This window comes from Nipponia nippon, unplaced genomic scaffold (assembly GCF_047370975.1).
Source record: "Nipponia nippon isolate SJK-2023a ecotype South Korea unplaced genomic scaffold, ASM4737097v1 scaffold_4, whole genome shotgun sequence".
Classification (NCBI taxonomy): domain Eukaryota; kingdom Metazoa; phylum Chordata; class Aves; order Pelecaniformes; family Threskiornithidae; genus Nipponia; species Nipponia nippon.
Genome location: NW_028262358.1, coordinates 13,331,738 through 13,359,098, shown reverse-complemented (window position 1 = coordinate 13,359,098; position 27,361 = coordinate 13,331,738). Strand labels below are relative to the sequence as shown.

At 39.3% G+C, this 27,361-nt stretch overlaps 1 protein-coding gene across 16 annotated transcripts in view; it reads left to right on the top strand.

Annotated features, from left to right (window-relative positions):
• The window catches only part of MAP4K3 (mitogen-activated protein kinase kinase kinase kinase 3), an 88,040-nt gene that overhangs the window by 5,830 nt on the left and 54,849 nt on the right, over window positions 1–27,361 (top strand). For 14 of the 16 annotated variants that reach the window (XR_015708302.1, XM_087775161.1, XM_087775158.1 and 11 more), the window contains exons 2-12: window positions 4,614–4,671; window positions 7,858–7,948; window positions 13,733–13,797; window positions 16,105–16,160; window positions 18,750–18,797; window positions 20,962–21,004; window positions 21,663–21,735; window positions 24,126–24,257; window positions 24,559–24,621; window positions 24,705–24,786; window positions 24,904–25,014. Coding sequence is in view for 15 of the 16 variants with exons in the window: in XM_087775161.1 (XP_087631287.1) it covers window positions 4,614–4,671; window positions 7,858–7,948; window positions 13,733–13,797; window positions 16,105–16,160; window positions 18,750–18,797; window positions 20,962–21,004; window positions 21,663–21,735; window positions 24,126–24,257; window positions 24,559–24,621; window positions 24,705–24,786; window positions 24,904–25,014 (822 nt within the window). In the remaining variant the exon portion in view is untranslated. Of the gene's footprint in view, window positions 1–4,613; window positions 4,672–7,857; window positions 7,949–9,078; window positions 9,102–13,732; window positions 13,798–16,104; window positions 16,161–18,749; window positions 18,798–20,961; window positions 21,005–21,662; window positions 21,736–24,125; window positions 24,258–24,558; window positions 24,622–24,704; window positions 24,787–24,903; window positions 25,015–27,361 lie in introns of those variants that run through there. The other 2 variants (XM_087775164.1, XM_087775162.1) reach the window with 2 other exon arrangements.

The following is a 27,361-nucleotide window of genomic DNA, read 5'->3' as shown; positions in this document are numbered from 1 at the left end:
TAGCAACTTGTTTAGAAATTGCTTATCTGCATTTTGTTCAACAATTCACATAGGAAGTAGTCAAAACCAGAAGTGCCCTGTTGTTACTGTCTTAGGCTTTGCTTTTTGGCCTAGTTGTTGTTGCAGCATTATATGCTTTATATTACCAGCTTCCATTTGAAGGACAAATATAAACTTGGCGAGAGATTTACCTCCTTGGATCTTGGATTTTATGTCTATACTGGTTCAGTTGCACAGACCTCTCCTCACGAATCTACCGTTGTGGCATATATTAAGGGCAGTGCTAAATACTAGCCTTCCTCGTCCTTCTTTCCCCTCCTTTTCAGACGCACACCGTGCGCATCTGTTGCTTGGCCGATGTTTCCCAAATAGAGCCCATCTGAGTACTGCCCCACCCGCTCCGTTGCTCTTTCCTTCTCGTTTTCAGAGTAATAAGGTCTTTCCAGTTGTGAAGCATTTTGGTTAATGAAATTTTGTATAATGCAATAACAACAAAACCTGGATTTTTCTGGCTTTTATTTCTAGTGGGTGGCAGTTTCTTATGTAGCATTTTGACCTGATATCCTACTGTTGTCACAGAGACAGTAGCAATTATTTCCTATTTAATTAGGTAGTGCTTCTGCAGCTTGACTTAGTGGTCGGTGGATTTTTTTAAACTCCTCGCCAGGTATGGCGATCTAGGTGTCTGGAAGAGTATTGCTCTTTTAGCCTCTGGTAGAATGAGGATCTCTATATGGTTTTCCAGAGCAGACATTGTATAAATGCTGTACACATTTAGTAAAGTGACTGCATGTAGATGCAGGCATTGTAGGCCAGTTTTTGCTTCCGGAAAACCTGTGTAATGCATTCCCATTGACATAGTGAAATCTGCATGTGAAGGAATTAATTGCAGGCTCCTGCTCATGGAAACAGGGATGGGAGGAAAAGCTCTTGGCTATTGCTGTTATCTCATCATCAGAAAGGCTGGGAGTTAGAGCACTTACAGTGCAACAAAAAATGAACACGTGTTTTCTTACGTGAACCTCTCTGAAATTTTTGGTAGCATTTGCCAAATCAAAAATACTTGTTTGAAATTTTTCTTCAGCCAGCTACTCCTTACTGATGCTCTAATCTCAAAACCCATAAGTAATTGGCAACTTCAGTGTGATTATGCTAAATGAAAGCATAAGGCAGTGTCCTCAACATATGGAGCTATTGTATGGTATGTACACAAGCACCCTCAAAGTAAGAGTCAGAGGCAGCTCCAACCTGTGCTGAAAAGGATGCGGTGCTTCAGTCTTTCTCCGTCTCTCATTCAAGTGGGCGTAGGCAAGGAATTGTTTCATAACTGATGAGTTCAAAGGTATTTGGTGAGATCTAGTAAAACCTGTGAGGGGTACTGAATCCTCATCCTTATCCTTTGCAAGGAACTCTTGTGTCACTACAATCAGAATAATCTCTTTTATATATACTCAGATTAACAAAGGCAATTCATATTCTTACTTGTGACAACGCCTTCAATGCTGATAACCCAAATGGAGTAGGATGCAAAGTGATTCAGATTGTCTACTTCAAGTCATGTTTTCTTAAGTAACAATTCATGCCCTTAAGGAGTTGGTAGCCTGCTGTTCCTGAAGGCATTGGTGACCTGCATTAAATCAGATTTTGTTCCTCCTTTCTGGCTTTCATGAGCCCCAGCTGATATTGGTCCAGAGAACAGCCAGCTGGCCAAAGAGTCCCACTGCTGCTGCTGTTGAAGAAAGGAAGTAATGCTTAAGCTGAAGGTGAAAAGACACAACGTTTGTTCTTTCCTGCCCGTGATTTTGAACAGTTCTTTTGAGAACATGACATCGAAGAAGAGATCCCTTTGCGATGGGAGCGGGCGAAATCAGCCATGAGGTGTGGAAAGCGCAGGTTTCACAAGGCTGCCTCTATTCCTTTGGCTGGGATTTTGCATATCCTGCTCCAGATGTATCTATAGATTTGTCTGTCTACTATTGATAGTTTTTTGGCATCACCATCACATAAGACTTTGTGACCAGTATCCTCATGTGCTTTAATCAGACTTGTTCTGAATTGGTCACTAGCTCCTACCCACCTTCTATCTTGCTTTAGTTGCCATAGCACGCTGCAGAGCGTAGTGATCTATGGAGCCATACTCAGAGAAACAAATTCCTGACAGCTGGACACAGTATTGTTAAAAATACATAAAATTAAAAAAAAAATGACCAAACATTTTTTGCTAGACTAGCAATGTCCCCAAAACCTGTGAAATTTTTCCATCTTGGCTTGCACATCCTAGCTGCATGCAGGATGCATAACTTCAGGATCTCATCACTTGTATCCACCACAGTTGTGTCTAATTGATTATCTTGCTTAGCACAAGTTGCCCCAAAACAGGTCTTTAAGTTTTACTAAGACTCCCTGACGATCTCAGGTCTTCGTTAAAGCTTCAGTAATTTTTCTTGTTAATCTTGGAGGTTAAAAAATGCTGACCTTTGATTCATGAACATCTTGCCTCTGTGTTTGTTTCTCGCTATGAAAAGAATGTGTTGTAAAAAGAAATAAGGAATAAAAATCCTAGCTCATGCTTCAGTGGTGCCACTTTCTCATGTGTTGCCTTCGTTCTCTGGTACAGATAAAAGGAACTCCTGTTTTTGCTGTTAATGTTTTTAGTGTCTTTGTTCCACCATACAGCGATGAGTGGAGACCCTGCTGCCATCAGTGGGGTGGGCAAATAATGACTTACAGGGAAGACCACCAGAGAAAACTTATTTTTTAACTGTTTTTTTCCACAATCTATCAAGTTTGGACTACTCTCTGACTTTTACAGGATTCCCACTGGTCTCAGAATCTATCCACAAGCATCAGCCTGGAAATTATTTGCAAATGCCAGTACTCGCAGCATTGCAGAAGAGCATTGCCACACCAAGGAACAGTGAGAGGTTTGAGATCAGCCGTGCTAGGGTAGGTCTCTAGGTAGCCACGCCGGGGTAGATCTCTAGATGCAGGAATACACACTGCATTTATTTCCAGACTTTATTGCTGGCTATTTTTTATAGTCTTAGGGTTTTTTTCCCTCCACTTGTGGTTCCACAACCAGCTCTCAAGCTGCCATGTTAAGAATCGATACCTTACAGTATTTGGTGAGTCTCATGGCCAATCAATAAAAGGTGCGAGCCCTTGAGCTCCTAAAGTGGCTTAAATGAGATCATTAGCCACTGTAAAGGTGGGCACCTATCTGCATCATTAAATTCTGTAATTCTGGCCTTTTTTGACTTGAAGGTGGATGAGGAAAAAAGCAAAATCAGGACTGGTCTCACCTTTTGTGCCCTGTGTAGGGGGTAGAGTGGGCACTGCATTCAGTGCAGCGCTGGTCCAGCACAGTGCAGCTCCGGGTACCGGGACTCCCCGGGGGAGAGGAGAGGCTGTAGCTGAGCATCCTTCAGGAGCTGCTGCTCCAGCGCTGGGGAGCAGCTTTGCAGGGGCACGGAAGTGTCCTGGAAGTATGGGGCAAATGGCTCCCTGGCTTTCAGTTAGTAGTCAAATGCAACAGTTCTAGAAGATAAATTATTATTATAATAATTTATGGTGCTTCTTAATGGCTTTTTAAAAATTTAACTTCCTTGGTTGCTCAGTAGAACGTAGGCTTTAACATGACAGAGCCCTGTACAAAATGGAGTTAAGCTGCTGAGTAATTGCTGCTGAAGTTGGCCACAGAGCTGCTGTGCATACGAGGGGAATGCTTTCGAACTCCTTTGCTGGCTTGTTTTCTTTGCACCCTTGCAGCAAGGGGAGGATGCTGTCGCTCGCGGAGAGTAAGGACCAAGGGGCATGTAGTGAAATGAGCAGGACGCGTTGCATTGCTCTCGTGGGAGTCTTGGAAGCAGTCACATACGCTGCAGGGTGCAGCCCTTGATGCTCCCTGGGCCCTGCTTGTCTGCTGTGAGATCCGTGTATAACTGCTTTGCAGTCAGTATCTCGGTGGTTGGTTTGTTTATGGATTTTAATATGGAAGTACAGCACAGTCGAGGACTTGTGTAATTTAGGACTCTTTTGTGGCAGCACAAGGCTTCCTGAGCATACTTAAAGCTTCAGATCTTGGTACAAATCAGCTGCCTGGTGGGTTTTTTTTGAGATAGCTTGCTGTGTTGTTAGAAAATAAATCCAGGATGAGAAGTTTTGTTGGAAGAGTGTTTCCTACAAATGTGGACTGGAGAAGAGCACGCTAGCTGCAGAATTCTTACTGTTTGGTTCACTGTCATTAAACAGAGACGTGGATTATTTTAAGTAAGTGTTTTGGGTATAACAGAACTCAATAATGATGCTTATCAAATGAAAATATATGTGGTAACCCCGATTTAAAAAAAAAAAAAAAAAGGCATGGTGTATTTGGGAAAAAAATTCTAACCTTGCATGAAATGTAAATATACAAGATGTTTTAATTTATTGGCTCCTCCTGACATTTTTGCTTCAAAAAAACCCAACAACCCAACAAGCGGTTTCACTGTTTTAGACCCTTGTATATCTCAGTTGCTCTTTGACTCTGTGTTGTCAGAGAATGTTGAGTTGAGAATGCAGAGTTGGTTGCTGTGTTTTGCTCTCTAAATATTCTTCTTTTTTTTTTTTTGTAGGCTCGAAATGTCAACACGGGTGAGCTAGCAGCGATTAAAGTAATAAAACTAGAACCAGGTAAGTGTTTCTTAACTGAAATAGGCCACGGAAATGAAATGTTTTCATGCTTAAAAAACAATTGTACAAAATCAATTGAGTCCACTTACTGAAAGAAGGTTGCCTTTTAGTGTAGGACAAAATAAACTGTTCTAAAAAATAACATGCATGACAAGCAAGATGTGAGGGGAAAAAATGTAACTGGAGAACAGTTAAAGGAAAGATGATTAAAATTTCAACCAGAGTTGTGTTTTTCTGTCCTAAGTAATGTGTTTTCAACCCATATGATAGAAAAAAACTGTATAGAACAGAAGAAATGAGGAAGACAGCAAGGCAGAAAAGAACTCACCTGGAAAAAGCGTTGAGGGAGAAATAAAAAGAAGGAAGGGTGTAATAATAGGTGAGCGTTAGTATCCGGGAATTGAGTACATTTCCTGAAATTCTCTTGGAGACTCTGATTAGGACATCACTGTATGCTAGATTTATGCCTGAACTGTGCTCGCGTTGTGATTTCACAAAGTATATATGCCCTACAGATCAGTTATCAGCCTGCAAGTGCTGTTCTGTTAATATGGCTAGACTTGTTGAACAAGAGTACAGTAATCTGGGAAGTAAAATGTCCAGAATTTTTGTTTAACTTGTAACTGTTGGTGTACCATTTCAAGATTTAATGTTGCAATGTGAGCGGGTTAATATTTTAACTACTGCCTGGTTTGATTCTTAAGGTCAATGCAGGCAGGAAGGGAAAGAAGTTGCTACTTTCTTCCATTTCTTCTCTTACAATTCTGGAAGTGATTAGAAAAGTTGTGTTTATATAATGCATGCGCATTTAAAAAAAAAAAATCAGGACAGGACAGTATGTTACTATGTAGTTCCAAAAGTGTACGTTCATCACACTTATTCGTACTCAAAGTCGTGGTCTCGGATTATCTTGTCTTGTTCTGCTTCTTTGGCTTTCTATGTCACTTCTCATTGCTGGAGTACTCGGCTGTGCGTGACGTGGGTTACCAGTCCAGCTAAGACAAGCAGCCGTGCTGTCCCTATGGAACTGTAAACGTAAAACAGGGAAGGAGACTTGTGTAGTGGGGAAGGAACTCAGCAGACTCAGTTCATGTCAACCTTTTACAATAATGCAACTTTCTACTTAGCTGACGGCTTCCACTCTCAAAACTATGAAGTGACTTGGTTGAAAAGTGTTGTATGGGTAGTGCTGAGTAGGACTCAGAGGATCATGTTGTGTGTGTTATCTGAGCTGTGGACAGAGCCTGGTTATACACCGCAGCTGGGGTAACTTGCCTTCATGCTGTGCTGATGGTGATAACAACTGGCATCTTGCAGCCAAATCCAGTATTTTTGGCAGCCTTTGGATACCTGAGTGGTGCACAGAAAATGCGCTCTATCTACCCTCTGTTTGCTCAGCTAGCTCAGTTTCTCTCTGTAGTTGTTGCTTCCAGTTGCGGTAGAGGCTTGACTCACAGCTTCAGATGGGCAGGGTCCACATTCCAGAACTGTGGCAACGGCTTTCTTTGCAAGTTTTGCAGATCGGGGGAGAGTGGGAAGATTAAGGGTTAATAATGTTTAGGCACTTACTCCAAAGCTTATGCTTCTTTAATATTTTGGATGCAATGAAAACACTGGTCAAATCCTGGAGGAATTGTGTCCTTTCATGGAGATGCCCGTCTGTATGTGAAAATAATTTCTTGTTTGTTCTTCAGTGTTTGCGTTTAAAGGTCTAGCCAGGATACAGCAAGCCATCAGCAATACACCACAGATAGTAGATAGTCTGTTGTGATGTTAAACTTGCACCTTGTGGTTTGAAATTTGCTTTCAGTTAAATAAAATACACGTGAATATCGGATTTGTGGTTAAAAAGTACCAAATGGTTAGATCACCACTGTGTTGATGTGTTGGGAGGAACTTAAAACATATTTTCTTAGGTAATAGCTTGGCCAGTTCTGTTGGAATTTGTTGTGTTACATTTGAAATTTATTAATAGCCATATTTGAGAAGTGCTTTTGGGTTGCGACAATTGATAAATATGAGCTTAGTGTCTATATTCAACTTTTTAGACAGTAGCTTTGGCTTCTGGTTTAAAAGTTCTTTTGAGTTATGCTGAAGTGTGCTGCAGCAGTACACTAAAAGGAGAGTTTTGACATACTTTGAATTTCCCTGTTTTTCCAACTTGCTTATAGAATCTCTTAAATTATTCATGAAGTTAAATGGTTATTTTAGGCCTTCAGGCTTATTTTACCTGTGAAGTCCTTAAGTTAGTAAGAATGAGTTGTTTTTTGTGAACTGTGTGTGTCTAGTAACTAAACAAACTTCAGAAGAACTTCTTTGGAAATAACATACCAGACTAGCTATAATTTGCCCTTATGACTTAAAAAATTTCAGAGGAGACCCAGTGTAATATACTGAACTGCAAAAGAGCATTTGACATGTATTTCTTAAAAAAAAAAAAAAATATTAAAAAGGCTGTTGAATATCTGTTACCAGCATTCTCTTACATCTTGATGTCTTTCTCGCCTTCCCTCTTTAACTTACCTACAAAACCCCTGCACAACACCCCTGAAACAAAAATGCCTCTGGGAAACTTGTTGGGTTTTCAGTTTCATACAGGATTTCGTCCGTGTACGCATCTGGTAAGAACCTTTTCTAGAAAGACAGGGACAACTGAGATACGAAATAGTAAGACTCAGATAAATGCCACATCTAAGTCAGTGTTTTATCTGGACGTAAGCTATGCAGAGTCCATAAATTTGTGCTTACTGAGTTTATTGAAAAGTTGCAGCACCAGTGTACTTACTATTGAATGTTTTTTGCTCCGGAAGGTCAACTAACGGGTGTTGGACACGTGGCCAAAAATAGCAAACTTTTTTGGGTTTCTAAGAACCTTGGCTATTGGCAGGGCATATGCAGATGGAGACAGTGGGTTCTTGGGGAAAATAAAGACTTTAGAAAGAGCTATGGCCAATATCATAAAAGGTATCAGCAGATGTGAGGTCCATCTGGCCCAGAATGAAACTTCTTAAGAATATAGTTACTTATTGCTAAACCCTTGCTAATAAATATTGATTTACAGGTGCTTTATATGTCAGTGAAACTGGCAGATAATCAGTTTTAGTCACTCAAAATGTTTATTTTATAAACATGTACTGAAAGTCTAGTTGAAATGTGAGTATGAATATTCATTCTTCTGCTTTTCAGGAGAAGATTTTGCTGTTGTGCAGCAGGAAATCATTATGATGAAAGACTGTAAACATCCAAACATTGTTGCTTATTTTGGCAGCTATCTCAGGTACAGTTTGTTTCTTTTGCTCACTATCACATAGATACCTCTCTATCTCCTTGTAAAGGACAGGTCTATAAGGCAAAACATAATTTGCCAAATAATGTCCACTTGTATATTAAAATCTGTTCTGTTTACCACAGTGTCTCTCTACAAATAATGTTCCTTGTAGCAAAATCTTTCAGTGACCATGTAGGCATGTTTCCTTGGAAATGAGTTGTCATTTAAAAGCTTTGAATTTAATACATAAATGGAAAATTAAGCAGAAGTATGACAAGTATGAAGAAAGGGTCTGTGTATATAGTATCTTTTGAATCTGTTTCAGTAAAATGTCTCCTAAATTTTCAAAGCTTTGGGAAGTATAAATATTGCATAATACAGATAGAGTTCTCAGAAATGTTCTGACTTAATTTTACATGCCAACACCAGTTGTCTGAGAACTCAAAATTAAATGTTATGGGGAAATAAGGAGGGAAAAAATTGTTGTTTTTTTCCTTGCTTAAGAGTAGTAGTAGTGCTATGTTAAGCTTTAAGGACAATTTCATACTGAAGTACCTAAGAGTATAAACTGTGCAGCCTTTAAAAAGCCCACTGGTGATTTGTGTTTTGGATTTGTTTTGAAATCTAAAAATTATTAATATTTTAGCTCTTTTATCTTTGCTTTTCTCTGTTGAGCTGCAGAGTTGTTTAGGACACTTAATGTAGTATGTGTAAATTGTTCTGTCTCATTATCCTTTTGTGTAATTCCTTTTGTAAGGTATTATGCTTACTTGTTACAAGTACAGTAAACTCATACTCCATACAAAGTCTCAGTATTGAGAAAATTGATGGCTAGCTTCTAATAACATTTGCTATTTATAATTCTTTTTAACATATCCTGACAAATGTTTTATGCTAGATATAGCAATTGCTTGATACTCAAGGACCAGACCTTTTAATACTGGATTTTGTGAACCTAATGTCATAATTTTATGTATATCATGCCATGTAATAGCTTTAAAAAGACTCTGAAAAGTCATGGTGCTCTTTATGGCAGAGGCTTCTCATTCCTTTCAGGTATTCCCATTATCTTCTATCTGCTTGAGGACAATAGAGGTGGGACATGATAGCTCTGCGTGTTGTGAAGGTTTCTAGACCCTATTCATAATGGGAAAATGCCAAGTTGAGTTACTCATACGTGTACTAGACCTCAGCAGCTCCAGCTGAAATTTTCCATAATGGCTACCTACTGCAGCCAAAAGCTTTTCAGCAATATAGGCCAAGTGCTTTTGGATTGGGGGTGGGAAGATAGAGGTGGTATTTTCACATGGAAAATCCTGGTACATGAGAGCCTTTCAACAAAATATTACTATCTTTGAGGCAGGAGTATATGGCAAAATTTGGCTCTTGTACTTGAGAGTGCATATTTTCCTTTTAAAAATCCTTTCAAATTTGACCAAGTTATCTTCTGAAATACTGCATTTCTTTTACTTCTATTCTACATCAGCTAGAGCTTGGCAAATCCCAGTTACTGTTTCTTTTCTAGCCAGCGGTGTCTGGTTTGCTGCATGTTTGCAGTGCTACAGAAGAGCTAAGACGTGCTTGCTGGCTTGCTTGGCCGTTGTCGAGCGTTCCTTGTTTTTCTCTGGGCTGAGCTGGGACAGGACGTTGAAATGGTAGGTTTGGAGCGCTTAGTGGTGCTCTTAGTGACCTTGACGCTGAACCTCTGCGTAGTTGGAGCAAACTGAAATCAGACAAGTTGAGTGTGCCAGAACTTGGGAGGCAGTGTTGGCGAAGAGAGAAAGTCCTGGCAATAAATGCTATAGGAGAAGGAGATGTCTCATGCAGAAGCTCATCTGACTAATTGCTGTCCCGAGGAGTTTTGTCTCCCTGCCTCTTGTATTCAGTATCCTGAATAGCCTTGGATGCTCACTGAAACCATGTTTTATCACTGGTGGGGTTCATTGCATCTTTCTCAGTATGAGTATCTTGTTAGCTTTTGTCTGATGAGTGGAAGTATTGCATGCTGACAGATGCAATTCAAATTCATAGAATCTGTGTTTTGAATGATGTTCACTTTATATTTACTTTTCAAAGGTCTGTAGTGGAAAAGCTGGTCATATTAGTACATCACAGACATAGTTTAGTGTGGAGCATGAAGGAAGTTTCCAAGAGCAAATGTATTTTCAGAATAAGATTAAGTGGAAATGCACTGAAGGTATGAGAAGGAAGAGGAAAGCAAGCCGTTGACTAGCCCATTAGATGAACGCCATCCGCACGCTACACTGAATGAGGCTGGGAGTGTGTGATTGTGTACTGCTTGCATTATCATGTATACATGTGCAGGAAGGGATCAAAGTCTGAAGATAAAATCAACAAGCCATGCTGTTCTGGCATCCCATATCTTGAAGGGTGCTTGTCTTGGCAGCCTGAATGCTTTTTTCAGGCTGGTCTGTGAGCTGCATTATGCACAAGTTTGCGCGGGTGTGCATACAGATAGAGCGTGTGTACATGTAGGGACTTGGTATTCCAAACTAGGAGTGTCTGCACTTCAGTTTTGAATGTTTGAGGTTAATTTGAAGGTTAACCTAAATTGTGCGTTAGTTCTATTCTGTGCAGTACTGGCAGGCTTTTTCTTGTGCATGAACAGTCAATTCTTAATACTGTTACATACCACAAAGTCATGATAAAATTTTTTTGAGAATTCATGGAGTTACTAGTCTGTTTGACAGTGGTTTACAGATTGTCAGGTGGTAAAGTTGTCAAGGGATCTTGTGATCTCCTAAAGGCAGTATTTGGAAGCTCCATGTTATGTTGACTAAGCTTCTTAAATGGATGTTGCATATTCTGAAAGTTGTGTGGCTAGGACCATATAGTGTCCCACCTTCCTGTCGGCCTCCTTAATCTTCTTCCCTGCCTCAAAGCCTACCTTTGTTTGGGAAGAGAGCACCTTTTTGTATGTTAAGGTGTCCTCCATTGCACATGATTACTTTATTTGTACCTGTCTGCAGTACTGGGAAGGAAGTTGTGTGGACATTTTTCTTGATGCGTGACATTAAGTCTGGCGTGCTCCACAAACCTAGAAGTCATTGTTGTAAACCTTTTCAGAAGACAAATTTAGAAGAAAGAAGTAAGTGAGGAATGGCAGAGGGGAGGGCTGGGGCTCTGCAGTGCTGTTGAAGTTACCCTGAGCTGTTTTTCTAACATAGGAACTTCTGACCAGAATGCGAGGGTTCGATTTGTGTTTGTTTCTGGAGGTGGGATTATTTGCATTGTAGAAGCACTGACAAATGTATCCAGTTGTCTTACCAGCTGCTTCTTTTAACTAGTCATAGTGGGAACAGATTGCTTAGTATAGCTACTAAAAAGCTGTTTCTGATGACTTTTCAAGATTTCATGTGAAAACAGACTATGAACAAATATTATTGTTGCATTCAACTTTCTTTAAAATTTTTAGATTGAAATGGTACCTCTTCTCATGATGCTGTATTCAGGCTGGGGATGCTTTTACTTTAAAAAGCAGTTTTCCTCTTGTCTCAGGGTGTCAAAATAAACCTTTGTAGACCCAGAATTAAATTTTGGCAAATATAGTATATATTTTGGCACTCTCTTGTGCTCTTGCTTGGTCCTCTCCCCTTTCTTTGGTGCAGTGCTTCTCTTTTGTCTGGGCAATCGAATGGCTGTCTTTGAGGCCTCTCATTGTCTGACCTTCTGTTTTCCGAGTATCTTTCAATGCTAAAAACAATAAGAAAAATAACATCATCCTATACGTGGCACTTATCTGCATATTGTTCCCCATGCATTTCTTCTGTTTACATATGGATTTTTCAGGCAGTCAAATTTCTGCCTTGCTGTTAGCCTAGGTGTTAAGTTGCAGACACTAAATGGTACTGTTGATCCTGTCTCTGTTTTGTTTGCTGCACTTGCCATATGCTCTGCAGACACAGACAACTCTGTACGCTGTTACTGTTGATTACATGGATCTTCACCTGTCTCAAAGCACTTAAGCACAGTAATAAAAGGCTAGATGAGAATTAGTAATGCAATCGCCTCTTTTGATCCTCTTTTTTTTCCTGTTTTTTTTTTTTTCTGTTTTTTTCCTTTTCTGTAGGGTTTTTCCACACTGGGAAGTTAATGCTCAGTAAGTGAAGGTGTGAATTTACAGTACTTACCTACTTCGTGTCTCTTACTTTGCGGGTGGTCCACTGCTGTCCCAAGGCTGCTGGGGTTGTCCTGGATTTTTCCCACTTCCACACTGTTGGCATCAAACGGGATGCAGCCCCATGGGAAAGAGTGGCTTTCATGAGCCCAGTGCCCCCAAAAGTGTCCCTGCCTGAGTCCTGCATCACTGTGGGGAATAAACAAGGGACTTGCAGATGTCTGTCTCTTCAGTGCTGCTTTCTCACTTATGTTCCCCTGCTGCCCCTGCTAATTCTCTTTTCTTTCACAGGTAGTCACATTGCTTCTGTGTCTGACTTTGATGAGTTATTTCAGTGGAAAGCCTTCATATTATTTCAAGCAATGCTTTAATTAACCCCTAGAAATGTATGGAGTTAACAGTTGCTTAAAACCTCTGTAATGCCTGAACAATACCTTTCCTACCACTAGAGGAAGCAGCCGGGGCGTAGCTTTGAAGACCATGTGGACTATGGATGTAAAAGGGGAGGAGATCCAAGGAAGACAGTTCTTCCTTAGAACAGCAGCTATTCTGTCTGTTACCTGCTGATGAGAAATACTTGCAATTTGTAGCTCAGGCTATAAGCTCAGCGCTACACCATTGCCTTGCAAAACACTTCCAGAAATGGTGACATTGCCCACGGGAGTGTTTCAGCTATTCTACCAGGGCCTTATGAATGCAAGAAACCCAAGACCAAGGGTCATGGGCAAGGTGCAGAGCAATCATAAGTCTTTCCTTTGGTTGTCCTGTGTCCCAGTCTGCCCTAAGGTGGTTGTATGTGATTTTTCTTTCCTGCGTGTTTTGATGACCAGGAATGACTAAGCAAGTCCCAGATTTTCCGCTTTCCAAAATGCCTTTCTGTGGCCACAGGTGGTACATCTGTCTTAACAGTGGAAATTACTAAGTGAAAATAGAATTTAGCGTCCATAGTAGAAGATACTTGTGAATCCTTCAGCCCATTGTCTATTCCGGGAAAGCGCCTTTTATGGAGATATAGTGAGTCAAACCGAATTGATTCTCTTAGTAAGAGGAATCTAAAGAACTTCCCTCCGATCCCTGCCACCAAAAATATCCATAGGTATTTCTGAGGAAAGAGACTTCATCTGAGAAGGCGCTTACCCACAGTATGGGCTCCACTCTGCCTAGCTTTGACTAAAGCACTAGAGTTTCACTCCATTTGTTGTGAAAGAAATTGAGTTGAGAGATATCTCTAGGGCTTTTTGGTTTGGGTTTGTTTCTTTTTTTTGTTTGTTTGTGTTAATTCCTCTGCTCTGAAAAAACTGGAGGAGAAGTAAAAATGAGGAAGAAATGAGAACCCACATCTGTTTTCTCTCTACTCTCAGTAAAAATATATTTCATTTTCATAGTAGATCTTGAACAAAAATCAGTGTGCACATTTCACTAATACTGTTTCTATTACTCCAATAAACCCTGCAATATTTTGGGTATTTCATTAGTTACTGTTTTGACAGTGAAATATCACATAAAGATTAAATCATATTCATTATTCGATTCGTACTTTTCATAATATACAGCTTGTTATGTTGTACCTTATAATGTTTGAGTCCCCTGACTTGTCTTTTATAGGTGCTGTTTTCAAATCTGACAGCTAATGAATGGTTTTGTTCACTTTTTAGACGAGACAAGCTATGGATTTGCATGGAGTTTTGTGGAGGTGGCTCTCTACAGGATATTTATCATGGTATGTCAAGACTGTAATCCCTTAAAATCTAAGTAAAGCTTATTTTCAAAAATGGAGATGATTACAGTGTTTTGGAATCAGAGAGGAGGGATCCTAAATTTAGTATCCGTAATAATCCATTGAAGGTCGATTTTAGCTTATGTATTTACATAATTGGTTGGGTTTGGTTTTCTTAAACAAAATTAGCTATAGTGGGGGTTTTTTGCGCAGCAGAAGTTATTTCCTTCCTTCAGTAGCTCATATACCCATCGCTACTTTTCAAAGGCAGAAAAATTAGACAATATTGTATTGTAAAAATGAAAAAATGTCTATCCTGATGTGCTGTCTCACTTCGTAGCCATTTTGTTTGAGCTTTTGAACTTTGTTTTAGTATAATCTATAGCACTGCCTACAGATACCTAGATAAGTGGATTGATTAGCATGGATGCTCTTGTCCTTTGTAAACAGTGATCTTTTGTATGTTTGTATAGCAGTAGTGCCAGAAGAGTGTGGGGGTTTTTTGTTGCTGTTTTTTTTTTTTTTAACGTTGGATGCATGACACGTGAAAAGCAAAGGTGGCCTATATATTTGCTTTTGGCTTAGGTGCAATGAGTGGTCAAAGAAACAAGGGGCGTGTGTGAATCTATTGCATAAAGAGAGGATCAGTCAATTGATTGCTAGTTTTCAAGAGACAAAAATCAGTTTTGAGGGATTTTATTGCCCTGGAATTAAGACTTGCTTAGGAAAGGAGTATGCCATAAGTGAGTAATGACTCTGTTGTTCTCAGGTGATGTTTTCCAGACAGGAAATCCGTCCATATTCTGAATTGTGAAGATTTTACATGTTAGAACCTTCACATCCTTCTCTTGTGCATAAACAGCTTGTATACCTTTTTACATTTAACTTGGGTGCAATTCAAACAAGGCATCAATTCACAAGTTCACACCATGCTCATGGCATAGTCATTTGAGCATGGCCTTGTTGATCCTTTACATCTTTGCTAGTGTTGATAAAAGCATCGTGTCTAATAGGCTTTGTTATGTGCAACACCTGTAGAGTAGGAAATGAGCTCATGCCACATAAATGCCTGAACAGATGTCGTACAGGAGCAGTTTCCTGTTGCAGCTGATTTTTGGCTTCTCTGCTGGTAGTTAGAGTGGAAGGTTTTCTTCTGATCTTAGTTACGTTCCAGAGGGTCTTATTCCAATGGAACTATAGGCGTCTGTAATCTGAAGTCATTTAAGTTAATCAGATTTAAATTTCTCAAACATACATGCCTAGAAATACGTCCTCTGGGTGCTAATATATTTAGTTTTATGCGGGTTTGTAGCTTTTCTTTCAGAAAAAGGAAGATGGATCTAGACCTGTTTTGAAGGTATATATTGCACGATACTGATTTATATTATGGTCATGGGTTTTGCAGAAGTTAAGCAGTTAGATGCTTCAATCTTGTTTCATTTTTAACTCCCTAGTCATTCAGTTTCCTTTGAGAAAACCCATCCAACTTTTCCATTTGTTTTCTCTGCAAAACCTGAGCGAGGACTGCATTTCCTGGTCTTAAAACCCTTTAATTTCAGGCTCAAAGTCCAGTGACTGGGGACAAGTCACAGGCCATGCCTTGCTTGCTGTTCAGTGTTTGGCTTACGTATTTGTTCAGAATTTGATTGTTTTCCTTTAGAGAGACCTGAGTGAAGTGGGACGCTGGAGGGAGAGGAAGACGACTCCTTCTCTTGGCAAGCTGCTGAGCCTGCTCAGAGGGAGAGTTTGGGGAGGTGCATGGTGTGGCAGGCCCAGGAGCAACAGTGCTGGTAGCTCATGCAGAAAAGGGTTGAGAAGCTGCAGAGAGCAGTTCATGGCTGCAGGGAAGAGAGAGCAGGTTGCATGGCAGCGGGAAGGTCGGAAGGAGAGAGCAGGTTGCAAAGGGTAGAAGGAGCTTCCTAGGGCTCAAAGGCGACTGAGCCGAGTTTGCCGCAGCTCTGAGTCACTGGGTTGGAAGTCCAGCCCTGCATAGAAGGACACAGCGGGTTTGTGCAAGGGAAAGAGTTGTGCTTAAATCACTGCTTCTGTTTCTTTTTCCTCTTAATTACTTTGAGATTTATATATGGAGGGACTTAGTATTTTCCATTCCAATGGGACTAGACATTTTTGAGTTTAAAAAATGTTTGGTGGCCTTCAGGATGTTCCATCTGGGGGAAAGTTTAAGCACATTTTCTTTGAGACTTGTAGTATAAGATCCTATCAGTGTGAATGGAAGTAATTGCGGTATGGGTTTGGAATGGGCAGTATCTTACCTGATTTTGAGAATTTTTTTCTTCCCTTCCATTTCAGTGACTGGACCACTTTCAGAACAGCAGATTGCCTATGTTAGCAGAGAAACACTACAGGTAGTGTGTTCTCAGGTTCTTGTGGTTGACTTTTAATGTATAAGTATTAAAAGCTAAAAATAAAAGCTGCAAAAATGTGTGGTGCCATGGAAGTACGGTGTTTGGATAGCTTAGCATTTTTCTCAGACTTTTGGGAGGTCCCATATTATAGCCTAGAACTGATTTGTGTAATTGCATAACCTCAAATTATCCTGGGTTATTTGAAGAAAACTGTCATCATCTTTGTGCTGTTTTGTTTGTTTGTTGTTTTTTTTTAAAAGGGGGGAAACAGCATATTTACTAATCCATATTTGTGGTACAAATTAGTTATTGCAAGTTTGAAGGAAAATGTAAAGATTCAGTTTTGCATATCTGATAGTTGATCTGTGCCAATAAGAAAAAAAAAATTGCGTGTGTACTTGAGACGTTCAAGTTAAGGTCACCAGCCTCTCCTCATGGGTATGCTAGCTTTCCTTTTTCTTTCCTAAATTAAAGGTTCAGTTCACCAATAAAACTTAATCAGAAACAGCTTTTTTGGTGGATGTCTTGCTTCCATGTGAGAGAGCAGATCTTGGCTTCTAGTGAATGCAAATCTGTTGAATGCCATCAGCTGAGAGCTGCTGCCTCTCTCAAATGCTCTCTCAAAGATAGCTCTGTCCCTGAGCCAGCTCCCTTGCATGCCACTTACCATCTCCCTATGCTATGCCAGAGATTGCTGACTTCTGACTTACAGGACGTGGCTTTTATTTTTTTCCTTACAGTGAAGTCTTATGTGACATCTGGGAGTGTTTTGGGTTTTGAATCTTTAAAAACCCTTTTATTCTTATAGAATCATAGAATGGTTTGGGTTGGAAGGACCTTTAAAGGTCATCTAGTCCTTCCCCCCTGCAATTGGCAGGGACATCTTCAGCTAGATCAGTTTGCTCAGAGCCCCGTCCAGCCTGACCTTGAATGTTTCCAGGGAAAGGGGCATCTGCCACCTCTCTGGGCAACCTGTGCCAGTCTTTTACCACCCTCACTGTGAAAAATTTCTTCCTTATATCTAGTCTAAACCTACCCTCTTTCAGTTTAAAACCACTACCCCTTGTCCTATTGCAACAGGCCCTACTAAAGAGTTTGTCCCCATCTTTCTTATAAGCCCCCTTTAAGGATTGAAAGGCCACAATAAGGTCTCCTGGGAGCCTTCTCTTTTCCAGGCTGAACAAACCCCAACTCTCTCAGCCTTTCCTCATAGCAGAGGTGTTCCATCCCTCTGATCACTTTTGTGGCCCTCCTCTGGACCCGCTCCAACAGGTCCCTGTCCTTCCTGTGCTGAGGGCTCCAGCGCTGGACGCAGTACTCCAGGTGGGGTCTCACTAGAGTGGAGTAGAGGGGCAGAATCACCTCCCTCGACCTGCTGGCCACACTGCTTTTGATGCAGCCCAGGATATGGTTGGCTTTCTGGGCTGTGAGCGCACATTGCCGGCTCATGTCCAGCTTTTCATCCACCAGTACCCCTAGGTCCTTTTCCGCAGGGCTGCTCTCAATCCCTTCATTCCCCAGCCTGTATTCATAGTGGGGGTTGCCTTGACCCTCATGAGGTTCACAGGGGCCCACTTCTCAAGATTGTCTAGGCCCCTCTGGATGGCATCCCATCCCTCAGGCGTGTTAACTGCACCACTTAGCTTGGTGTTATCTGTAAACTTGCTGAGGGTGCACTTGATCCTGCTGTCTATGTCATTGATGAAGATATTAAACAGTACTGGTCCTAATACCAACCCCTGAGGGACACCACTTGTCACTGATCTCCATCCAGACATTGAAAACAATCCTAATTCACTTTTGCAATCAACTCCGTGATGTCTTGCATGGGCTGGCAAAAAAAATTGCTGTGTTGACATGGGTATCTCCTGTGAAAATGTAGTCTTTATGGAGGTTGATGACTGCAGAGTGAGGAAGATGTTTACATGTTGTTTTACCCCGGAAGATAATTTTAGAGATAAGCTTGGAGTGTCAAAAGTGACATGCTCTGTGATTTGTCACGCAGGGATTTGGTTTCATAGAATTCTTCCAGAATTTAAACGTAAAGTTTCTAACTCATGTTGAGTCCTAAAATGGTTTGGTACTGTCATCAAGACCCAGAAAGACAGCCTATGCTTCTGCAGAAATCCATATATTAGAGTTGAACTCTTGCATTAGACCCGAAGCGCTGCCTGCTAGCATGCTTCTAAACTTAATTGAAGTGTGTAATGATACAGGAGATAACTGCACCTAGGTATCCAGTGATCTGACTGCTGAATAGAAGACCGTTAGGCAATTTAAAAGTAATTAACTTGGTCTAAAAAGGTGACAGTTACCATGTCCAGAAGAAAACTTGGTCAGGGAATGCTTTTCTTGAATACCTGTTACCACATGTATTGTTTTCCGTTTATCCTGTGTTTTAGATATTATGCTACTACATATATTGACTTTGCAAATGCAGTTTGGATACACAGAAATATAAGAATGTTTTTCAGTCAGTGAGTCATTTAGATGATTGAATTGGATCCTAAATATGCCTGGTAATTAAATAAGAAATTTATATAAAATGAAAAATATTGGACTAAATCATTATCTAAATATTTTATGCAGGGACTATATTATCTTCACAGTAAAGGAAAAATGCACAGAGATATAAAGGTAAGTAAAAACTAAAGGGAATTCTGGTGTTTTTAAAATAGGCTACATCACCTCTCATGGGTCTTTACTGTTGTTTATCAGTTTCGGGGATATTTTTAAATATGTAGGGGTTTTCTATCTATTAGAATAAAATAAAATTTTCTGCCCAAGGGAAGAAAAAAAAAAATCTTTCCTTAAAATGCATGCATGGAAATAGTTTGTTCTTTTAATTGGAGCCAAACATACTATTTGTCTAGGCCAGTGCTGTAAAATGTAGACATCAGTTACTGTCCAGAGCAACATGTGTTCAGATGGCTGTAAGGGTGTGCTCTGTGCAAAAGGAAAGGTTTGGTCTTTCCCACACCTTTCCAAGAACCTCGACGTACCCTTCTCTTTGAACCAGCTAGTGAGCAGAGCTGTTGCTTTGGCTTCTTGCTGCTTTTCTTGGTGAGCAGATTGCAGGGCAGTGGCTGCTGTTCTGCATGGTTCTTGGAGACTACTTCTGTCCCCTCCCTGGCATGCTAAAATTAGAGAGGGTACTGCAAATCAAGCTCTTAACACTGACTTATTTAAACCTTCATCTCAACAAAGCTGTATCAAAGGGGGCTTGTTCAGACTCTTACGCTCTCTGTTATAGTTTCCTTCTGGTGCTTCCTGTTGGCTTTTTGTCCCTGAAGTTTTACTACCTACTCTTTGCCTTGCCAAACTCTTCCTTGCTCAGGCTGCAGCTTAACCTTGGCAGGCTTCCTTCTGGAAATCTGACAGTAAATTATCATATTCCTTTGTGTTGTGTGTGGGGGTTGGTTTTGTTTGGTTGGGTTTTTTTCAGACTAGGGATGCAGTGTATGTAGTAGCTTCAACTGTAGATGCCTTGATGCAGCCTCATTCCAAGGTGTTCTCACGGACTGCAGAAGGATATTTGGGTTTTGAGCAATCATAAAAATAATTTCTGAATGAAAGATTACTTTGGACACAAATAAACGTTTTTCATTATACTTCATAGAATGCAAAATGATGCTTGTAGTGCGTAGATACTTGTTTCTAAACAGAACTGTGCTGATAAAAATGCTTACAAGCCTTACGTTGAGATTTTTTAAGAAAAAAAAGCTGTTCTCATGAGCATGGAAAAATACTATCTTCATCTGCAGATCTCCTGACTGTTGAATTATGTTTGCTTCCCTCAGTAGCTAAATTATGTATTTAGAGCATTTGTCCTGTTTGTCTTGAAAGGTGAACAAGGTTAAGGGCATGTTAACTGGACTGTTACACTATTTACCAAGCTCCATTTATAAGGCTCATTACCTATGCTTGTGCGGCGTTTGCCAAAGTAAGCTGCTTTTCTCTGCAGGCCTGATTTTTCCTTCTCTGTGAAAAAGCCATAATCTGTAAAAACATAGTTTTTTGGAGGCCCATCTGTGCTGCCTTTCCATCTAGTTCATGGGTAGTGCTGACATTTGGAGCTGTGTTTAGCCAGCTCCAGCCTTCGCTCAACTCAACCTGTACTTGGTTTCAGTCTTCAGATCAGGTTTGTTCTCAGTCCTTTTATGTCGTAATTGTATGGTACCGACTACTGATTTGGGTTAGTTTTGATTGTTGAACTGGAGTGGTACATATAGCCACAGAACAGGGAATTCTTTGAATCTAGCATTAAAAGAATCTCTGTTGCATTAAGGACGGAAATAATTTTGCTAAACACTTGAATATCAAGGCAGGTCCTTGTCCTTAAGGCTATAATTATAATTACTATGGCTCTCAAACAAGACAAAAGCAGCTCCTACATATGAAGAGAAAATCAAATTACTTCCGCTTTGACCTTTAGAGTTCCTGTTTCCTTTCAGTCAGTGTAAATAGAAAGCAGTAAGAATTCTATCAGCATAGGCAAATCATCATATTCTGCTTTTTGAGAGGGTTTTGTGTACAGTGGAAACTCTCTAGTACCATAGGCTAAAGAGTACTAAACTCAAAATTAATGAGAAACCTTGTATATCCGAGTTTCTTTATATAACAGGATAGCACCTTGCTATTTCACAAACATTTCCTTGGTAAGGCTGCAGATTTCTTGAACACACAATCCTTGGTTTGTCTTTGGCCCCTAGTTTGCTGTAAGATCTCACGTAACTTTTTTTTAATATGGTATTGGAGGAATCTGCATGTTTTAATTCAAGTATGCTTACTTTTTTTTCAGGGAGCAAACATTCTTTTAACAGATAATGGACATGTAAAATTAGGTGAGTTAATACAACTTAGTGTTATTAACAGATTTTTATGTGCTGTAAGAAGCAGTCTTCTGTGTTCTGTTTAATGATGTAATGGTTCATGTAAGGAATTAGTGAATATTGGAATTCTTTTTCTCTTGCTGGTAATATCTAACTGCACCATCCAATTAGTGTCTGAGGAGTAATTGGAGTAGTTTTGGAACACTGATGTAAAAGACTTTCTGATGTTTTAAGGGGGAGGTAAAAATCAAATCACAGGTTTTTATAAATTTCTAGTAAAATGTACTATCCACAGTGCTTAAGTGTGAAATGTACCTTGAAAGGTTATCTGAAAGAATATTTTGCATAATACTAAATCAATATTTTATCGTATTAAAACACTGCATGTAACTGTTAGAACTTCTGTGCTAGCCTGTTCTTTCTTGTGTTGATGAGGGGCATGTTTGTGTGTAGCCTGTGTATTTTGCAGGTGACTGAGGGAGCTCACTGAGGGTATCTGAGATACACCAAGTTTCCATTATTTACTTTTGTTATTTATTTTTTGTTAAATATTTCCGGTATATTTAAGAAACTATTACAGTGGGGAAACCAAACCTGTGTTCATTAACAATTAATTACATCAGATCACTTATGAACTGTCGTTTTGTTTTTGCCTTTTTTTTTTTAATAGCTGATTTTGGAGTATCTGCACAGATAACAGCTACAATTGCCAAAAGGAAATCATTCATTGGCACCCCATATTGGTAACTCTGTTTTACTTGGCCATTAATATAATAGTAACATATATAATACTGTTGAAAAATTGTGATAAAAGCATACTATGCCACTTTCTGGGTAGACTAATCACTAAGGGCTGTGTCAGGCGTTCTAGTGATCATATCTGTATTACTTACACTAAATCCTGAAATAGCTGAGTGTCAGAGAAAATGTCCTAATGCTTTGAAAAATTGAAAGGCTGTCTGTGTGCTGCTGTCACTGTTGGCTAAAGTATCTCAATTTAGTTAAACTTAAAAACTATCAACAATTTTGCTTGTTTTTAACTCTGATCTTAATTTTTTTTTCTTCCCTGATTTTCCATTTTGGTGTTTTATGTTGCTTCCCCTCCACCCCAGGTCCGTCTTTTCTGCAACTCTTCAGTTGATAATGAGTTTCATTTGTTTGTCTCCACAGATTCTTTTGCCACTTGTGAAATGTTTCCTTTAAACCATTTTCTTCCCCGCCCCCCCCCATTTGCCTAAACTGACTGAATTCAAATGTACATTTCTGTTCCGTCTCTACTGCATCTTTATTCTTCCCTTGTAAACTATTTTGCATAATTTATCTTTTCTAAAGTTTAGCATTTTATTTTCTCCTCTTCGTACTGGAAGTGTTTCTTCCCTTTTGCCTTGAAGTAAATGACAGACGTTCTTCACTGTAAAATAGCACTTTTGTTGTATGTTTCCCTGAAAGATATTCAGAATTCTGTTGTCTGACAGCATAGTAGGTATGAGATAAAAATGTATATAATGAAAAAAACCCTACATTCAAGTATTCAGTCTTGAAATAGTCAGGCACAGCATTTTTGGCATTCTTCTGCAGCATAAGTCACTCCGAGGCATGGATTCACTTCCCTTTCAGAATAACACAAACACCCATCAGTCGCGATTGTGTAATTGGTTTGTCTCTCTCTTTCCTCAGATGTCTGGGTGACTTTAGTTCTGGCCTTGTATCACTGTGTAACTTCCAAATTGTGCCAGGCTTCTCCAATGATGTGTCATAACCTTAAACAGTAGCTTTGAAAGCATTACACAGGTGAAATGCTGATGAAAAGCATCAGGTTTTCTTTGCAAAGCTTCTCAGATTTGAGAGGAGAAGTGAGGAAGCAAAATTGTTGAGATCATGGAGGAGAAAATTTAGTTGGAAACTGGCAGTGTGAGGGTTTCAGTGATCATTAGAGGTGTCTGGGCCGGTAAGGCTGTGGTGCTTCGATGGGAGAGAAATGAAGGGCAAAACTGCTGTGCAATGTCTTTAGTTCTAGTAACCCTGCTATTTACCCTTGTGCTCCTCCATCATGTCTTTCTAAAGTTAACCCGTGTTCCCCCTCTACCATGGTAACTCCCTCCTTTTTGATTTAGGGTGATTGTGGGGTTTTTTTTATGAACTCTCAAATAAATTTATGTAAATATAGTTTAACTGTGCAAACTTGAAATAAGTTGTACCACCAAACCTGATGATGTTTTCAGATCTACAGATAAGGATGCCTGTGTTTAAATAACGCATCATTTGAGACGCTGCCTGCTGCTTTACTGGAGCACTCATTAAGTGACATTCATCTGTCTTGCCTATACTGAGTTACATTTCCAGTTCCACTGCTACTTTTCAAGTGATCTGGACTAATAAAGTTCAAAGCTAAAAAATATTAACATGTTTGCCGTCCAATATGACTATGTAGGACAATCAAATCCATGATTCGCTTTGGCCATTCAAAACGTGACAATGCCTAGTGAATCATTTTCTTTAGGTATTCCTATTTGTGTGTCAGTTATGTTTGTTAATTTTTGCCATCTGAGGATGTGAAACTACTTTGTTAACTTAAATGGGGTCTTCTGGCATTACAGTGAGGCAGGCTTTACAAACAAGGAGTGCTCTGTGACGAGGTTACAGTGAGTCTTCAGGTCTCATGCTTTCAGGATACAAGAAAGCTGACATTTTGTTACTTTTTTTTTTTTTGTTAGAATTCTTCTTTTCAAAGTCAGTTGATCACTCTCTGGGACAATGTGTGAATTTGGATATTATTTGGATTTTACCGTATTTGAATAATTACACCTCAGATTCTTTGGTTATTGAGTGCTAGTTCGTTGTGTGCCTGAAAAAAAGTCTGAGACAGATTGGTTTCATCCACTTACTGCTAAATAGCTGTTTTGGAAACTGCCTAGAAGATGATTGAGGAAGTCTGCATGTGTGCTTTACGTAACTTTTCACACACATGCGTGTGTATATATATATACATCTTCCCCCCCGCCATGTGTAAGTGTATATATCGTGTGAGCTTACAGATTGAGAGCTTTAGGGAAAAGAGTAGTAAACTGCTGCGTTCAGAAGAATGTTTAATTTGTGGCGAGAAGTTTACCTAAAAATGTCTTTTACCCTTTAGGATGGCACCAGAAGTTGCTGCAGTAGAAAGAAAAGGTGGCTATAACCAACTCTGTGATCTGTGGGCAGTTGGAATAACTGCTATAGAGCTTGCTGAACTTCAGCCTCCAATGTTTGACCTACATCCAATGAGGTTAGTAAGCGGTTAAAGCTTGGTGTATAAATACAGCTTCCTAAATAATCCATTTGGAGTAGTGGCAATGTGTGCTTGTGGTGTTTAAGGGTACTGCAAGGGTATTTGGTTGTAAGTGTTATGAATGTACATGATAGAAATTGTAACAACTCTTTTTGGTGCATAAATGTGTAATGTTTTCATCATAGCATCTCTTAAACTGATGGACTTCTTCCTGCCAACTAAATAATGTATTTAATAATTCATCTCATATATGTATTACAATGTAAAGCAAAGAAATACTGTTGTGGTTTTTTTTCAGAGCACTTTTTCTAATGACAAAAAGCAACTTCCAGCCTCCTAAATTGAAGGACAAAATGAAATGGTAAGTACTTTTCTGTTTCAGTAGGTAATGATCATGTATTTCACTGTGCAATTGATTCTAATGTTTACCACTTCATTTTACAGGTCCAATAGTTTCCATCATTTTGTGAAAATGGCACTTACAAAAAATCCTAAAAAAAGACCTACAGCTGAAAAGTTACTACAGGTATAAATTTATGTATGCGATTTTTTTAAAGTTATAAAATTAAAATATGCTTATTAAAATTAAATGCTTAATGAGTGGTTGGAATTCTGATATGTGTTTTTTCCTTCTGTCTTTCAGCATCCTTTTGTTACCCAACCATTAAACCGAAGTCTTGCTATTGAACTTTTGGATAAAATGAATAATCCTGATCATTCCACTTATCATGATTTTGATGATGATGATCCTGAGGTAGGAATATGTTTTAATCATAGAATCAGATTAAGTTTTTGCTTGCTGACAAAACTAGATGATTATCATTTATTGAGCGACAGAATGTTTTGTGTTCTGGGAATAGTCGCAAGGGTTGCTTTTACTTTTGGTTGTGCTGCTCTGTCACATATACAGGCACTTACCAAAATTCATTATATTTGGGGGAGAGAAGCTCAAAGAGAAAGAGATGTAAACACTTTAAAATTTTGTTTATTGTTGTCCTTCAACAATTTTGCAACAGTAAATGTGGACTAATTCTCCAGTCCTGAGGTCTGTCATGTGTTCTGCTTTCTGTTTCTTTGTGGAATTATGTTTCCATTTATCTGCAAAGAAAGCATTCATAAAAATCATTTTATACTTCTGTAGAACTTGTTCTTTTGTTCCTAGTTTACTTTCTTATGAGAAGAAGAGAATGATCCTGTAGTTGTTTTTGTCAAATGGTTTGCTATGTGTTTCTTCCAGATTATATTTTCTATCTTGGAATACTCTGCAACCTGATTGCACTTACGGTTTTGTCAAAGGCAAAGTTTCTGATTTTCTGCTTTAACAGCTGGGAAAAAATAGCATGCTTATGTAAGGTGATAAACAGCACAGGACCGAAGTGTTTCATAAATAAGAGAAAACAGATATTCTGTTACTACATCCTGTCTTCGTACATAACTGTACGTTAGTGAAGACTTTCCAAATGTTTACAGTTCCCTAACTGATGATCTCTTTTTAGGGAAAAAAAATTAATCCTTTTGACACAAATGCCATTGATTCATTAATTGCATACTTGTATTTTACTTTTTTTATGGATAAACTAGTCTAAAAATGCCTTCAAAGGAAAATAGGCTTAAAAGAAGCAACTACTTTAAGATACTGATTTTCAAATTTTACAAGTTAAATGAGTTTTTACCTTCTGGAACAGCAAATACAAGTTGACATGCACTAAGTCTATCTTACTTATCCTATCCTTGAAATAAATGTGGAAAGAAGCCAAAGTGAAATAGATCTTTTTTTTGTATCGTAGAGTGCAATGTTCACATATTTTCTAAATGGGAGGGAAGGAGAGGAAGGCATAAGGATTGAATAGTCGGTACTTTTAAAAGCAATTGCAAATAGTGGAGTACACCTAGTAAATTCTTCTGTTTAAAAAAAATATTTAGGGAAGTTAAACACACAAGAAAACCCTTAATGTGGTTGACTTTCACGTCAGTGTTAAGAGAAAGGTATCTGATTCCTGATGGAGACAGCACTGAGGAACTCAGATCTTCTCCTCACCAGAAGCTCTAAGGATCAGGTGTCCTTTATTTCTCTGTCTGTTCAGTGATGATAGAGAGCTCTAAGGACTGTTAAAGTGATATTTCTGTAGAAACCGGAAAACTGAAGCTTTCATGAGCTGTCATAAGAAGAAAGGTAGCTTTTTTCATTGTGCTTCCTGTGAGTGAGCTGCTCGGATCAGAGTAGCTTGCCCTGCGAATCTTCCCTGCTTTCCTGGAAATTGTGCTGAAACCCTGATGTGCCATTCCCCCGTATCTTTTCAGTAAGAAACCTGACCTTCGTTTCGGGCCACTCAGGTGAATAATCTCTCTTCTCTTCCTGTATGGAGTCACTTCAGTTCACATTTTATTGACAGTTACTTGTAGCTGTCAAAATAGCGTTCGCTTTTTTTATGTCCCTTCTGACTCAGCATTAAGGAGGCTCTTCTGTTGTCTAGTGTATCACTTATCAGTTATCCCATAATGAAGTGTGGTATCAGGGGAAAAAGCTATGCCTTGTCTGGCGAGAAAATGAAGAGGAAACAACCTCACAGCAGTGATCAGAGAAAATGAATATTTTCATCATTTATAAAGGAGCTAGACTGGCTGACAGTACTGAGGACAAGCAAGCTGCTTTGCATGTCTTTTGATACGCATTTTTTCAGATGTTAGTTCCTTTGTTGTTTATCTTACGTTGTTCAGGGTTTCCTGCTGCATTCATGGGTTTCTGTGCATAATGATACTTCTCCATCATTGTTCATCACATGGCCTTGAGCTCTCCAGGGAGCTTCAAACACCGTTACCTGTGGTGCTGGATCATTTTCATTGGATAGACAACTTGGATGTCTCTTTGTAGGATTTCTCCCCTAACCATGTTGCCAGATAATTTTTTCCATTGAGGCATTTAATCCACCTGCAAAATGAGATTGATAGACACTTGGGAAAACATTTTATTTCGTAATAAGCAAGCCTAGAACCAACCTTTGTGAATAAAGCAGGTAATAATGAATTATCCGATGCATTTTGAGCAAGGTCTTGTATTTCAGATGAAGAGTTCTGCCACAGGCAAAGCAGTTGTTGGCATT